General features: G+C 39.2%; 1 protein-coding gene across 1 annotated transcript; it reads left to right on the top strand.

Annotated features, from left to right (window-relative positions):
* Positions 1-10,344: 10,344 nt before the first annotated feature.
* On the top strand, positions 10,345-16,849 carry LOC120544243 (transgelin-like). Its single transcript, XM_039777876.1, has 5 exons — positions 10,345-10,526; positions 13,827-14,007; positions 14,094-14,265; positions 14,447-14,549; positions 14,683-16,849. The coding sequence occupies exons 2-5, from the start codon at positions 13,834-13,836 to the stop codon at positions 14,831-14,833; spliced, it is 600 nt and encodes a 199-aa protein (XP_039633810.1). The 5' UTR covers positions 10,345-10,526; positions 13,827-13,833; the 3' UTR covers positions 14,834-16,849.
* Positions 16,850-17,513: the final 664 nt, after the last annotated feature.

Here is a 17,513-nt window from a genome sequence, read left to right as displayed (position 1 = left end):
GTTTTGTAAAAGAAATCTTTATCTGCAAAGAACTGTCAAATCAGTTAAGTGGAGTAAATGTTTATTTTACACCAATATGTTGGGGAAAAGAAGTATTAAAGTAGCAGAAAATGGAAATACTCAAGTATAAAAAATGTACTTTAATACAGTAAATACGTACTTGCCCCCACTGGTGGTGTACGTGGCAGTGTGGTATTACTGTAACATAAAATATACATTAGCTTTTCGTGCTCTATATTATACATAGGTATATGCAACACAGAGTGCAATGCAGTGCTTTCAGCTGCGGCAAAATCTGCTTTAACATGTATCATTCATCACTGAGAAATGATACATCCCTGAGAGATACATTAGTGCGATCTCTAAGTTTCTGTTGATAAATTATTGAAATTATTGTATTTCCATCATATAAAACTCCTGATTTTCAAGTGTGCTTTTGCTCATTTACTCATAACTCGTAACATAACTCATAAACACATCGCATCATAACTGGTGAAACTGTATTTTCTTTTACTGTAAAATGTTTCTGTTACACACTGTTGTTTCTCAGGCTTAACGTCACGTGTAGGCAGATAAGTTATTAGAGTGGACCTGATCATTTCAGTAATGAGCGAGGTTACTGAGGGAGAGAGAAGAGGTGTGTGGGGGCGGTGAACCTTTTAGTGTTATTAAACCTCATGTGGCCGTGTCCTGGAGAACATTGAAAGCATAGTGGGACTACAGGAAGAGGGACAAGGGTGATGAAGAGGTGTGTTAATAAAGCTGATTGTCTGATAAGATGAAGAGTAATGAATTCCGTCATTGTTCATTCACTTAAAGGCCACACGGTGTTCCTATTGACATGTGGGTAGCCGTGACTGACTCTCTGCTCTGTGTAATATACATTCACATCAACAAGAACCCCCACACACACACACACACACACACACACACACACACACACACACACACAGACAATGAATGCCTAAACAAAAGCCTTTCTGAGCATGTAGCCAGGCTGGTTGCTGTGGTGACAAGAGGACAGTAATGATGTTAAGCACCACAGAGACTACAGTACAGTACAGTAGTGAAGGGCAGAAGCAGCACTGCGCCATCTCTCCTGGCTGCCGTTTCTCCACAGCATCACGTCAACACACCACAGTGAAAGTTAGACCAATTCTGTGCTTTATTCTGCAGCTGCAGCACAAGTGGGAGCTAAATAACAGGTGAGTACAATGATTACCTGCTTAAGATAATTGCGACTTACAATAATTTGGTCTACAAAATAGATGATAGAGCAGAAACCATAGTTAAAGTTTAAACATTTATATTTAATCAATTATAATATTTTTTTTTTTTTTAAACTTACAATATTACACATTTAATAAAACATTTCCTTTCAGATCACCGCTTACCACAGGACTTAGCAACAAATTCCATTTTTAGAGTCAAGTTTTCCACATTCAGATAACTTCATTGAAAATATATAAATTCTACATTTTTAATGAACATTGTGAAACTGATCATCTTTATCTTGTCCCAGTTAACATAATTTAACACAGTGGGAAATGTTTGCATTTCACACAGTGAGAGAAACTTTTTAACAGAACTTATATTTAAACTACTTATATTAAATGTATGCATCTCATGTTCTTCTATCAGGTGCAGTGTTACAGCATAGTTAGAAAAGAAACTTTGCTGCCTACAAGATGATATATGAAGGTGTTTCTATATGCTCAGACCATAGTTATAAAAGAGCTGTCACTCAACACCCACATACTTCCACATTTATGCACTCAGTACAGTCCATTATAGTGCAAATGTATAACTACAACTTAGGAGCTCATCCTACCTACTTGTGCATTAAGGCATGCAAATAGACGGTTAACCGCACCGTGTAATCACAGGAATGGTTAGGGGTGTTGTACAAAGTCATAGATTAGTAGGCGGTGGCGAATGACAAAAAGAACAAATGAACAAAATGTAATGAGATGCTTCCCCAAAGAAAAAACTAAAACACATACCAACCTGTGCAAACTATTCTAAAACAGGCGAGTGTGTGCTGTCCAATAGAATATGGATGGGCAAGCTGGTGCAACCCAACAGATGAGTCATAGGCTGGTTTCAGCCCAACTATTTTCCACAGGAGTTGATTGGGAAATATATTTAACCCCGTTATGAACTGTAAAATAATCATTGCTTAACGTCCTTTATACATCTTTCCAATTGTAGAGTGATGTGCAGTTCTTTTTTTTTTTTATGTTCTTATCTTCTCTACACTAAAGTGGCTAAAATGCAACAGAATTAGATCCCAGCTTCCACAAATACAGCACCCTTTGCAGACAACTGACCACACTTCATCAGTTTCACCTTCATCTCACTTTAGTTTGTGGATGCTGATCAGATGAGGCAACTCTAATTTTGATTCTTTTTTTTTTCTAATCAAATGTGACATGTGAAATAAAATTCTCCCGTTTGTTCTCTGATGGTGCACTGAGGAAGTGTGCACATCAACTGCTCCAAATCTCATATTTTTGATACACAAAGCAGCCATAGGTAGATCATTTAGAGTCATCTACCACTGATGTTTGCTTGCAAGAAAGAAATCATCAGTATCACTTCCTTTTCAGGCTATTTTAAGACATTGTTGTTCATGTCACAGGCCTGAGTATTTTTCTGACCATGACCTACTGTAAATAAATCTAATTTAGAAAAAAACACCACCATATTATTTCTTCTCTGTAAGGATGAATCTGTGTTAGCTGATTGATTGGAATTGACGATCCATTTACAGGCATTCACCTTTGCCTCCTAATCAAATTTCCATCTGCTCTGTGACCTTCTCTCCACAGCTGATTCATTACTATCTCGTAATAAGACAGCAATAAGCAAAGAATCATTTCATTATTCCTCTCCCGTGTTCCTTGTATATTTCCCTCTCTGCCTCTTCACTCATTCATAAAGATGAAATTAGAGTAGGCTTATTCCTCTCTGGAGCCTGCTCCACTCCTAGCCTCTAAATGTCTCGGCCCATCAATTTGTGTCAGTCTCCATTCAGCTCTCAGCAAGTGACTTGGTCTCTTTGCGTGATAGCCCAGCTTGGCACAGTCTCTCTGCCCCTCTTCTCTCTCTGTCTCCATCTGGTCTTCTCCTCCTCCACCTGACTCATTCCTCTCTGTTTCCACTGCTTCTTCCACTTCCACATTTTATCATGCCCTCCTGCCTTCCTACCTTCTCTGCCCTCTGTCATGTAGGCCTGCTCTGGCTTTTCCACCTGAATCTCACTCAAATTGAACGTCGAAGCTGTCAAAGCTGCAGAATAAAGTCTGATTTTCTGCTGTTCTGCAGGAAAGCCCTTCCTGACCCTAAACTGTCTTTGACCCCGAATTCTCCCTTTTCTCTCATCACAAAGGATTTTGTCAACTTTTTCAAAGACAGCGCTGACAAAAAAACTGAGACATCTTCTCCCAGCAGCTCACCAGCTGTCATGATCTCCTTTTATAACTCTTCTGATGCTGGCCTGACACCAGTCCTCACTTACCCCTCTCCACATTAATCCTGGAAATATGATATATGTGGAACAGACAGTATGCAATTGTTGTCTTATGGTATTAATTAAAGCTGTGACTTCTTTAGTGCCCAGCCTTCCTGATACACTCATGCCTATTATGACATCTTACAGGATTAATTCTTCTTTGGGAACTTGCTGTGTGAGAGACAGATATGGGGTTTGCCTCTAAAATACCCCCAATAACCTCTCAACCAACTCAGGAATATACTCAGTAAAAATCTGGCTCCAAGGCGGTTGTTCTGCTAATTTAGTTTAATGACATGGGTGACAAACTAAGGACTGTATAGTGCTTTTTTGAGATTTATCTTTCTTATTTAAATAAGACTGGTGCAAAAATAAATCCAGCAATAATCTTTTCAGCAACTAATGATAGTGACCTCACAAGCGGTCACCAAAAAGCTAGGGTACAAAGGAAAAAGATTGGCAGTGTAAGGAAGTTGGTAAGATGGAATTTCATTATGTGCAGCTGAAAATCAAAGATATCCTTCTACAGCTGAAGAACGATGTGAAAAAAATGCATGTACCTACATGCTCACAAACAGAACTGTACAGTACCATTTCCCCCATATCGTTGAAGATCCTGCTTAAGAACACCTGCACTGGGAGCATCTAAGCCTGCATCCCATGACACTTCTTAATTTCTTACCCGGTGATTTCAAAAGGTTGATGATGTGAGAAGTAGTGGGTCATTTGATGCTGATTTTATTATTCTAATCCCATGAATTCTGCTATCAAACTACTGTAACGGAAACCTCGGTATATGAATTTTACCATAATGCTAAAACTGTTTTTTTCTCCGAAGATACGGGCAGTTTAACATCTCTGGAAGTAATGCTTGTGAGTAATCCCTGCTTGGTCTCATTATATCAGTATGTATTTCTGTAAAGACCGCTACCTCATCAGAGGAGATCCGTCTCGGATACAAATCTGCAGAGGTTTTGATTTAGGGGAGAAAGCTGCAAGTAAGTTGAACACCTTCTGTTAATAGACCAGCTCCTCTATATGGCCAGAGATAATATGGATTAACAACATACAGCTCCTGCTTCATCTCTTCTCTGAGACACACAGAGTGAGACTTCACCTAAACAGCAACCAAAAGACATTCTTAAAACACTCCACCACACAAAGAGGACATATTCGCTATACTCTCTATACTATATTGCAACACTGGATTACAAGTACAAGGACAAAGCATACTAATGTAAGCTGGATGCAATTAACAGAAATGCTCATATTGTATGCCATATATGCCTACAAACAGTCGACTGGATATCTGGCTCTTGGCAGCACGATCTGTCGGTACACATCCGAAAACAAAGGGTACCCAGGGACCTTTGGCTCACAATTTTCTTCCTCTGCACCCATCCCCCACCCATGCACCTCTGCCTAATGGATCAATAAACAGAGGTCACATACATTAAGTGGAAGTCTTATCTTATTTTGTAATTGCACCAGATAGCATGTAGTTGGCATTCATCAGCTGTGTGCAAGGAAGTCAAGCAGAATAGAAGGATGCAGATTCTCACACCGCATGGATGACTTTGCTCAAAATGTGATATTTACAAAAACCGTGGCATGCAGTCACATTTGTAAAAAAAATAGAGGGTACAATCATCTGATTTGGGCTAGAATGTAAACAAGTAATTACCTGATTACCGTTGTGAGTGACTAACACACACACACACACACACACACACACACACACACACACACACACACACACACACACACACACACACACACCATCTCCACCTTGAACATGTGAATTGCACTGTAGACAATTTTTTCTGCACAGCTGGTTCCCGTCTCATAGTATTAGAGGGGGAGGTGGAGAGCAAAGGATTTATATGGACATTTAGGGGTCACAGTTTAGAGGCTGAGTGTCAACAGAGTGAATGGTCCGTTTGGTGGTTAGGATAACACTGAAACACAGCGCCTCCAAGAGGACCAAACTGCACACTACAGCTCTCATTTGAGAAAACATACATGCAAATCCCTATACTGTTCAAATTATATTGTCGTCAACCATGTCAACACTGTTTCTTTCCCTTCATCTGAGATCACACTGTACAGATGTTAGTTATATAACCACTCAAACAGTACAGTGTTTTACTGGGTTAAAACTGCTGCAGTACTGTATATTAGGATTATTTGTCATATACTTGTCTAAGAAGAGAAAGAAAACTGTAAATAATTCTATATAGTGGCCACCTGGCACAGATTCACAGACTCAAAGTGGAGAGAAGGTTGTGAATAACTGAGGACTTTAAACAGATGTCCCCTGCTGTGTCTAACTGGTATTTTGTCCTAAAGGATGAGGCACTGCTGGACCACATGTGGTCTTAATCTAGACTTCTTTATTCATCCACATATCTCATCATCCCACCGCCCACAGCTCACTGCTGCTGATGATCTGCGGCTGTGTGCATGTCATGTCTGGATAAAGAGGTGATCCTGCACACTGGCTCAAACATCGTCTGTTTAGTAATACAACATTGACAATGTGCAAGATCCTTTCATTCTTCGAGATGTTTGCTTTTTTATCACACAAGACTGCGGAAGGACATGTTCTGAAAAAGTAGAAAATAGAAAATTCCCATTCAGCTGTTACACTACTCAGTATGTGGAGACCCAGTACACAATCACGTTAACATTTAGTTTTAAGATGGCATTTGGCCACAGAGCTTTTACCGAAATATGCTAACATAATCAGGACCTCAGTCCCATGCATCCCAATGAATGAAGACAATACATTAATTAAGGTTAAAAGGATAAGCAGCATCATTGGCGTGCTTCCAAAAATTAAGATTTAATGATTTTACTCTCTTGATAATCATAAAAAGCATGTAGATGTTTGGGTTTTTCATAATTTTAGCATCATGACATTTTAATCTGAAGGACAAACCAAATTCCCTTTGTTATACAAATCCCATTTTCTAGTTACTTTATTTTATTTTTGTCTTCACAGCAGAGCAATATAAAATCATGATTTTATGACAGTGATCTTTTGTTCAGTCATAACATGTAAAACAAGAGTCCACAGCTATATGCCAGCAACTCTGTGAGCTAAATAACAACTTGCTCAGTGACCATGCTAACATGCATATTTTTAGCAGGTATGTTTACCATGCAATTTGCTAAGGAGCACTTACAGATAATAGATGGGAACATCATTAGTTTTGCAGGTATTTGGTCATAATCCAAAGTAATATACAAATTAAAATTTTGATCTGATGGCACTAGATGAAAATTAGAATTTTTTCTAAGGGGAATATTAATGGGTGTACCACATTTCAAGGCACTTCTTCCAACTATTGTTGAGACATTTCAGTCTGGACCAAAGTGGAGGACCAACCAACTGAGAGACCATGTTCATTGTTCAGACATTGCCATCCCTAGAGCCTATAAGGGCTCTAATGTCAGTATATGCTATGCTGTGTCCCACTGACAGATACAGTGCAGACATTTTATTATTTCTTTATTTTTTGACCACTCTACTGTGAGTATTTATACTGTAACTCTCTAAAAAGTCAGAAACCAAGGAGATGCATTTAATGGAGCATCAGAAACGATTCAAAATGCAAAACTCAAAATAGGTTTGTACTTTCTTTTTTTTTTTTTTTTTTAGCTTTATTCAATTATTTAGCTCGGAGGTTAAAAAACAACAAAAATCTGCACCACTTTCCTCTGACATTCCCCGTGGTGCTCACTTTTTTTTTCTGTGAACAGCTTCAGATTTTACACCCCAATGACATCACAGTGTTGCGTTCACCATGCAGCTCTTTTTCAATTAGCAGTTCTCAGCACGGGCATCAACACCCAGCAGTGTGTACCTGAAAATAAAACTAGATCTGTGAAATCTGTTCTCAGGATGAGGTTGATTCTAGAGGACAGTAGGTATAATACGTCAAATCGTTCTCCTATTGAACAAAAAAATTAAATCACATTTAAAACATAGCTTGCCGAGCGTGTAATATAGTGTGAATAATGTGGATTTTAGCTGTTAGCATCCTTGTAGTGGAGTGAAATCTACACCACAGGGGAAGAAGCAAGGAGTGGTCGTCTGCGGTTCGTACTCCTGAGCCACCAGGTGTTGCTGTAGTGCAGGATCAGCCTGTAGAGACTCACAATAGGGCTGGTCGGCATCTGGAATATAACATCTGCAAAACAAGCAGTATTTCTTACTTCCTGCAAAGACAGCATTTTGGAGTTTAAACACATGAGAAGGTTTGACTGATGTTAGGTATGGCATGACGCCATCAAGTTACAGGCACATCTGGCCAGTGAGAAAAAAGCAAAGCCAGAAAAGACTGTTACCACTTAAGTGTCAGGGAAATTGTGAGGCTTGGACCCAAAAATGCAGAGTTGAGGAATTTTTAAACAAAAAACTTACAACAACAAAAAGTGTCCAGTGGTAGGCAGGCAGGTACACACGAAAACAAACCAGAAGACGTGAAGGCAAGGAAGCAAGACAAGACGGCAAGGCAAGACACAACTTAAGACAATGCACTAGATACTGAACCCAAGACAATGCACTAGATACTGAACCCAAGACAATACACTAGATACTGAACCCAAGACAATACACTAGATACTGAACCCAAGACAATACAATGAACCGACACGAGACAATGACAGCACAAAGTCTAAATACACAAGGTAACAAGGTTGAAACAAGGGACAGGTGACAAGAAGGCTCAGGAACAGGTGATACACATCAGGGCGGGGCAGACAATCAGACAGGAGGGAAAACACAAGTCAGGAAGTAAAACAAGACATAACAGGGGGAGAAAGAGAGAGAGAGAAACTACAAAATAAAACAGGAGAAACTGCAACAGAAACTCACAATCGTGACATTTAGATTGTTTCCACCTCGCACAGAGCTCAACCACATGTGGAATTTCTCATCTGTGTGCATTTTCGCCATTTACACATTTGCTGGATCGTTTTTTGCCATTTTCTCCCACACACACAGCTATCTGTCATCTAGTTGAACATGAACAGTCCTCCAAGTAACACCCCTCTAACTCCCCATCCCACCGTGTCAACCAGTTCACTAGAAACAGTAGTGGAAGAAGTACTCAGATCCTTTACTTAAAGCCTGAGTGTAAAAAATACTCTGTTACAAGTACAAATCCCAGATTCAAAATGTACAATACAAAAAAGTACAAAAGTATTATCACCAAAATGTTTTTAGAGTACCAAAAGTAAAAGTTTGTATTATGCAGAATGGGCCCTTTCTGAGTATTCTATATCTTAGTTATATTAAAATAATCAATAATGAAAATATTTTTTTATTTGCAGCCCTTCATCAAAACTGACCATTAAGTAAAAACCCAGATGAAAGCATTGATTTTCCAAATATTATTAAAAAGGGCAAAGTTAGAAATATGGAAAATGAAAAATGCCTAAATTAAAACAAATCAAAAAAAATAAAGTGAAATACAAAACAAATTGTTACAGGTATTTTTTGGTATATGCATTTACTGTGTCATAATTGAATGAAAAACATGTTTGTATGTCTTTACTAACTGAATTCATTGTTTTTATTTCATGTTCATTATGACATCAATACCCCACGGTGCATTAACAAAAACAATGGATGATGTCACAGTGGCTACGTCCATTTCTTTTATGCAGTCTATGGATTTACTGTATATACAAACAAAGAAAATTAGAAAGTAGATGAAGACTTCATTACGTGTTCCTGTTTGTCTTCATTTTGTGTTCTTTTAGAGTTGACTTGATTGATTGTACAGTAGCCTATGTTATTTACTTATACTAACAATTAAACTCATATAATGAATTAAAAACAGGCAGCTGACTGCTCCTGAATTTACATGCCATAGCAGTATGTGTGCAGAAAAGAGGAAATATTCTACTGCAACGAAACCACGTTCCAGTTTTGATAATCATTAACCCTTTAGATGTCCTGCTGGTTGAATATAAGACTGGAGCTGAAATGACACAAAACATGGCTGACATGAATGTGTCCACTTCCTAACACCTACATATTCATGACCGCTGGTCACAGTCGGTGACTTCACACATTGCCAACTCCTCACAATGTTATCACGTCTGATGTCATATATCACCCCCAAACCCCCCCACACCCCCAATTGCCAGGTCCTGACTCGCTCGGAATGCCTCGGAGGGAGTGTCTCTCCTTGTTGTCATAGAAACCGCCTGGATGTACTAACTGTAGCCTATGTGCTAAAACTGTACACAAGGACAAGACTCCGTTCCAGATGTCTAAATTGACATTTTCAACTATCAGGAAAAAAATAAAAAATGCTGTGATGTGTCATGACCTGTTCCTCTATTTCCTCTTATATTGTGTCTTGACATGAAACTCAACCGAGAGGAAGGGGTTTTACATTCCACAGCTGCCTGCTGCCTCTTTCACTTTCAGACACAAATAATACCAGTTTGAATCAAGGCAATAAATAATCTCCTACATGTGTTTCACTGCTCTCTAATTTCTGTAACTCCCTTCCTGTGTTCCCTCGAACTGCACTGTTCTCGAGGAGTTTGATCATCCCTCCCTCCCACCCTCCCTTCTCCCTAATCCTGTCTCATTCTTTAGTGGTAGAGGGAGAAATTTGGAGAATTCTTTTCAGTGACCACACCAAACTCTCCAGTCACACGCCCTCTTTTTCCTTCCCGTCCTTCTCCTAAATAAGGAATTACAATTTGAGTAGGGAAAAAGCAAAAAAAGCAAAGGGGCGGGGCATAGAGTGAAATAAGAGGAGGTAAAGGCATATCTCTCTCTCTCTCTCTCTCTCTCTCTCTCTCTCTCTCTCTTTCTGTTGAATGTGGTGAAGACATATAGTTCAGAGTAGGCTGTTTGCTGTGTATATGTTGGCAGTCCTGTATGGTGCACTCCACACTGTGTTGTAAGGAAGAAGAAGAAGAGCGGTAACACAGCAGCACAAGCCCAAACCCACCTGTATTCACCTGAAAGCTACTACACAAAGTAAGTAAACACCTCTTCTTCTCTCGGCCTCATTTATCAATCTCAGTTTTCTGGTTTCTCGCTGGTAGTCAAAAGATTTCTTTGTTGCTTTAAACTTGTGGCTAACTCTGTGCAGGAAACATGAAGAAAAAAAAGTGTAATGTATCATACACCCCACCCTCACTCTCTGTCTCCCTGCCTCTTTCTCGTGTTTGATCATACACAGACTAGAACTAAACACGGTTTTACAGAGTTTTTTTTTTGTTTTTCTGTGTGGATGAGATTCCTTTTGAATGACCCACTTGTCTGTAAATTATTGTGTCACATAATCCTGTTTCTTATCTACCTTTTCTCCGCTCTCAGTACTCTTCTCATGTGCGAGGCCTCATAGCTTCAAAGGTTCAGCCTCAGACAAAATCTCTTATTAGAGAGCCTTCAACATGTAGCCAGTACTGTCTAATAATATGTCATTTTGTAGTTTAATATATGCTCTGAACACCAGGCTGCTGGCTCAGGATATGGCAGTAAAACTCTGCATGTGTTTGTCACATACATTTATGGACCGTGGTAAAGTATGGTTCGCAGGTGAATGTTGAGACAGTGAAATAACTTAAAGACTGTGACTTTGGGTGGTGTTTGGGCTCACTATCTTTAGTGATAAGGTAGAAATGTAGAGTACTGAATTAACAGTCTGGGTCAACAGCAGCAGCTGGGGCAGTGCAGGGTAAAGAGAGACATAACCATGAACACTGTAAGAGATAATCATGTGAACTAGTTAATCCATTGTGTTCACATCACAAAGGTTGCAGAATGACTCAATAATAACTGCCGATGACGCAGTTGTATTCAGCCCTGTTGCAATACCAAGGAAGTTGTGAAACATCTTGTAATGCATGACTGCAAGATACTATAAAGTGTTGAAGAATTTGGTTTTATGTAGTGTTGTGTAGATAACAATAGTCACACACAGTCACATTACGGAAGCCAGCCATGCGGTGACATGCACTGATGTACGCAGGGAAAAGGTTTATTCAACAAAAGCTGTGTAATAATCATCTCATTACAACACACTGAGACATATTCAGTTACATGTGGAGTTCTGAAATGTGGACTGAAGACACTTATTTACAAATATGTATGTATTACCATAGTTACCTCTTTGCCAAAGTATGTGAGCAATGCATTAACCAATTTGTGATGCTTGTTTTCCGGTTTTAGTAAGCAATATGGCTGTTTATCGACATCTTGGTTTTGTGTTGTAGTTGTGACTCTATGATTACATGTTTCCAGTAACTACTAGGACGCCCCTAGTTGATTTCTTAAGTATGCAGGTCTACATAATCTTCCAAAACACATTCTCAAGCACCTATACCCACACTCAGCTTGAATGGCTCGTGCTATTCTACTATTTGCAGTCCACTTTACAATCGCTTTCACAGTCAAAATCAGTCCTGCAAATGTTAGATATGCTCATTCAGAGATTGACAGTGGCATGACCCAATCTTGTGACATCCAGTCAGCGGTTTGCATGCATAGTTCAGAGATCAAAGGGCAGGTTAGACAAATCTGAGAAGAGTAGACTCTCTGACTTCATCATCCTTCATTGTTTACTGCATGCAGATGCTTGCAGCTGCTGGATGTTCTCTGGGCGTGCCAGGACAAAACAGTTGGAACTGCTGTGATTGAGAAAGAGATTGTTCAAGAGTTCGGATGTTTAGATATTTTCTTCACCCTTCTTGCGGTGACAAACTGGTTTGGGAGTCACTTAGCGGACAGGAAGTTGCTTCTCCTCCACATGCCCAGATAACCACTGCAACCACAGACAATGAACAGGGCCACAAGTGTGATCTATGGCATCTTGGGCTCCAGTGTGGAGCTGTTAGAAACAATGACGATTTGTCAAACTGTCAACACATATTGTGTAAGACTGAGAAGCCTCTGTTTTGCAAGTCATGTAATGGGATTGCAATGTAGACGATGCTGTATATTAAGCCCATTTTCTAAAACCCAGATTCTTGCACAATCCTACTTGGTATCTCCAGCCTTATTGCCTAAATGCAACAAAAAATGTACAGTTTCCATTGGTTTGAAGAACATATAGATACCAGAAATCTGTATGCACATACTTGTGCAGAAAGTAAAGACAAGTAAAAGTGGAGGATTTTCCTATCAGCTATAAACATCTCCATATGTTATCTGCTTTCCTTGAAATTTAGAAACGTCAATGAATTGCATAACTCTATTACTCAGATCTATAAAAAAAAGAAGCAATAACTGCAGCGTGGCGGTTAACACGTGACATCTCATACTTTCCTGTTTTAACAGGCTTGGTGGAAATGATCTAATTTGCTTAAAGGTCGCTAAGCAGTGTGTTGTTTTGTTTAGAGTCCTGTATGCACGTTGCTACCTTTGTCAGAGAGGAAGGAAGGAAGTGACAGCGGAATGAGCAAACAGGATGCAGGGAGTGGGGCGGCCAAAAAGAAGCTCATACTGCATTAATAAGTGAGATAGGCCAACTGTAATTACTTTCAGCAGGGTTGTAATTCTTAAAGACATTTAGCATTTTCAGCTTCTAAGGTACAAAATGTCTTTGTCAAATAAAGACACTGACATGGTCTGGATAAGTGTTTAATACACTAGTTATTAAATGTGCACATTATAAAAATGATAAATCAAGAAGAAGAAGGATTCCGTCAGAATTAAATGTGCTCCGCTGTATTGCAGAAAAAGACACACACAGGTAAACATACTTGTACTTCTGTCCTCCACTCTTCATTGGCCTCTTTCCCTATCACAGGGATAGTTCAACATTTTGGGACATACGCTTGCTAGGTATAAAATCTTCTCATCTAACTCTGCGTTAGAAAGTGAACAACTGTATTTTCCAAAATGTTAAACTAATCCTTTAACCGTCAGCACTAGATGCCTGATTTCAACACTTAAACTTAAACTTAAACCTATTTTTTTTAACCTAACTAACCAGAGTTTGAACAATAAAACAGCCCCTTGAACAAGTGAGGACAAGCCAAAATGTGCACACTTTTGAAAAATGTCCTTTTTTTTTAAAGTTTGAAATGATTAGGTTTAAAACTTCTAACACACAATAGATACACATTCAAGCACACATGTACGCATGAGGAAGAGTGATTAAAATCCTATTTGTTCTGACTGCAGGCCAGGACTGTGGGTGTGAGCAGGGAAGGGATTTGAATGTTGTTTCGTCTATCAAATATCAATATTGAAAAAGGACACAATACACCGCCAATAAGTAAAGTTTGCTCAGCTACCTGCCTATCTAACACTAACTTTTCCTACCAACAGGATCAGGATGGCAAACAAAGGTCCTGCCTATGGTCTGAGCCGGGAGGTGCAGAGTAAGATTGATAAAAAATATGACACAGAACTGGAGGAAAGGTTGGCGGAGTGGATTGTCGTCCAGTGTGGTGTGGACCGGCCTAAGCCAGGCAAGATTGAATTCCAAAACTGGCTCAAGAATGGATGTGTGAGTGTTCGGTTTACTTAAGTGTTAATACAGCATTGTACTTCACATTGTGTACAGAGTAGTTAGAAGGATCTGTTTTTTTCTAGGTGCTGTGTGAGCTCATCAACAGCCTGTATGGATCCAACAAGCCGATCAAGACCATCAAGAGCTCCACCATGGTATTTAAACAGATGGAGCTGATATCCATGTTCCTCAAAGCAGCAGAAAACTACGGAGTCACCAAAACTGACATGTTTCAGACTGTAGACCTCTATGAAGGTAAGACATCCATCCAGCAGAACTCAACAGCATTATTACAGCAGATTAAAGTGTTTTGCAGATTTATCGCAATACAAGCGAGGAAGCTGTATTCAGGGGCAGAGAGCACAGGTCACTAATGTCCCCTGCCTGTAATTGGTGTGTGCTCTGCTCATGTGAGATTGTTGCATATTGTCTTAAGGCAAGGACCTGGCTGCTGTCCAGAGGACCCTGATGGCTCTGGGTAGTTTGGCTGTCACAAAGAACGACGGGTGTTACAAAGGAGACCCCAACTGGTTCCACAAGTGAGTTTGAATACCCTCCTCCCCATGTATGAACTAGTTTCTAGGTGGGAAGTTGGTAGAACAAAAGGAGGTTTCATTTCAGTGCCGAGGAATGAGATTGTGGACTGAGAGATGTGTGTCTGTATGTGTGCAGGAAAGCCCAAGAGAACAGAAGAGAATTCACAGAGGAACAGCTGACCGATGGCAAAAATGTCATCGGCCTGCAAATGGGCACAAATAGAGGAGCATCTCAATCTGGAATGACAGGCTACGGACAAGCCAGGCAGATCATCAACAACCCCTGAATCTGAGCAGTGCTTAAACCCTCCCCTCAGACACTCCTTCTGCAACACTCTGAAAGGCCAGTGTGGACGGAGAAACTCTGAAATGTAACCGGGCTGTTTTCAAGGCTAAACTGGATCAAAAGGACAAAGGACCAATGAGGACATGTGCACATATACAACACATAGTTCATGTTGAGCACACATAGATACCTTTGACCGTGCAAGTGAACAATTAGATAGCATTTTACATAGTGAATTCATGTAAATTATGTTTGTTTTTTTAATGGATCATTTCCAGTTGTTTTACATGTTTTAACCCGCTACCTAAAAAAAAAAGCGCTTTACATTACTGCAAACCATAAGATCATCCAGAGGTTTCAGTTCATTTCAGTTCACTATAAAAATCAACTTGCAGAGACTTGTAACTTGCTTGAGAGTTGTACTCCATCACATTCAACATTTCATTTGCTTTATTGTTTATTTCAGCAGCTACATCATTGCAGCATGCAATTTCAAAACTCTGCCTATTGGTACATTCAAGACACTGTGATATCTAATATTTGAGAATTTTGAGATGGATATGGACAACCAAATCCATTATTTATTTTATCAGTGACCTTGTTCTGCCAGCGTTGCTCATCTGACAATGCAGCTATCAATTCTTGGATGTTAGGGTGTACTTGAATGCACCTCCAAGGAGAGTTTTAAAAAGGTTCCCTGCTCACACCGGCAGCACAACATAGCTGTAATGCAACATTAACAAAAATGACGGATAAAGAAAGATAAATGATAGATAATGGGATCTCAAGCAATTATCAAGTCTCATTTGTTGTGTACTGGACTGATTTGAAAGACGTTGCAGCCTGGAAGGTAAGAAGTGCATATTGTGGTTTACAATAAAGTTAAGCAAAAGTATTGAAATGAATAGGTTACAACAAAGAAATCCACCAGTATAGTCAAGGATAAGTCATTTTAGAAAGTGAATTGCCTAGTTTAAAAACAGTTTTAAGAAAAACATAAAATACAGCATGTGTGTTTTACCTGCTCCATAACACAATCTGCAGTTAGATACTCTCAGTTAACTAATTTCTAATCAAGATGTCAGACCTTCTTTTTAGAGTTTAATAACATCATATATAATGGCAACTGATTTTGATTTTGAATAAAGTTCAATTTCTCTGTAAAGAAGCCTCTTTTGTGATGAATAGATTAACTGAGATAGGCTTTGTCCACATCTACTGTGCTGTGATTCTTTATAGCCAGGTAAACAGTAAAATATATTTACGTATGCATATAACAACCAACATTAAACATGTCAGAGTTCAGGTAACATAACACCTAGCCTTTTTTGCCCTAAACCTGAGCTGTACTCCACAAAGAGATAAGCAGATGTAATAAAGTCTGTAAAAAAAAAAAAAAAGGTGGGAGGAGAGAAAAGAATTATGGGAGAGAGTGATGATGGGTGGGGATAAAGCCTGGATTTTTCCTGGCCAGGCTTTGCCTGGTTGGATGGAACGAGAGAAACAAGGGAGATTCAGATATCACTATCTCCTGCCAAAGTTTTGTTTATACTGTGTTTTTGCTTGAGTACCGACTAAGCTGTTCAGCATGAACTGACTCGGAAAAAGGCCGGAGATGGAGAAGAAAAGCAGGAAGGAGAAGACAGAAAAAGAGTAAAGTTAGATGTTGATGCGCAAAACAGATTATAAAGAAATAACAGGAAAAAGGGCTACTCCAGATGGAGTCGAACACAGGTGGTGATTAAGGAGATTAAGGTGGCTGGGATCAGAGGGAGAATAGGTCAAGGCAGAACAGTCAACCTAAGAATTTAGAGAGCCAGAAAAGGAGTGATCATTGCAGAGAGAGGGCAAACAAAACGACTTCCTTTTCCTTTTCCTTTTCCTTCTTATTCTTAGTCTGTTAACAGGAACCTGTGTTTAAAGTTTTATCATAGAGGGGTAAATTATTATATTGTAAATTCATGACAATGAATTTAAAACAAGTGGAAACAATACAGTAAACTTGTCTTCTGTCCAAGTGGCGGCATATTCTTCTGTTTTGTTTATTTCATTTTTAGTTGCTTTAATCTATTATTTTCACAATAAAAGCATTAGAAAACTGCTCATTTTACATGCTTGATTGCTGTGCAGTCCCACTTACAGTACATTAAACAGTTCATGAATACCTTTTACAGTACCTACTTGCATCTGATGGAGCATGAGCATTTGCTCTTTAAAATATCCTCAATACTAAAACTTACTCTATGATGCTTCAGGATATTAGTCTCCGCGGGAGCAACAGAACAGTTTTTCTCAGCTGTAGTTTAGATCATGGCAATTGCCAAAAAGTGTTTATTTCAACAGTAATATTTATTTCAACACAAGCACTTTTAACACTAACTGACGTGTTTAGCTCCTTGAGTCTCACACTATTCAACACATCGGCCCAAGTCTATCTCAAGGAGCTTTTAACACAACATGCAAGCTATGTGTCCCTAGAGGACATTTGTACACTGGAACTCTGATTCCTTTTTATGAGTTGTCATCAGTATCTACAGCAACCATCACTGACAAACTGCTTAAGTCAAGACACAAATACATTTCACAAGATGTGCAAAGCAGGTCAGACTACTGTAAGTAAATAAAATAGAGATTTAAACACAATCTATTTGAATTCATATTTGGTCTTTAAAGGTCCCATA

The sequence above is a fragment of the Perca fluviatilis genome, chromosome 16, assembly GCF_010015445.1.
Source record: "Perca fluviatilis chromosome 16, GENO_Pfluv_1.0, whole genome shotgun sequence".
Classification (NCBI taxonomy): Eukaryota; Metazoa; Chordata; class Actinopteri; order Perciformes; family Percidae; genus Perca; species Perca fluviatilis.
Note: the sequence above shows the minus strand (reverse complement) of the source record. Positions and strands in the feature narration are given on the sequence as shown.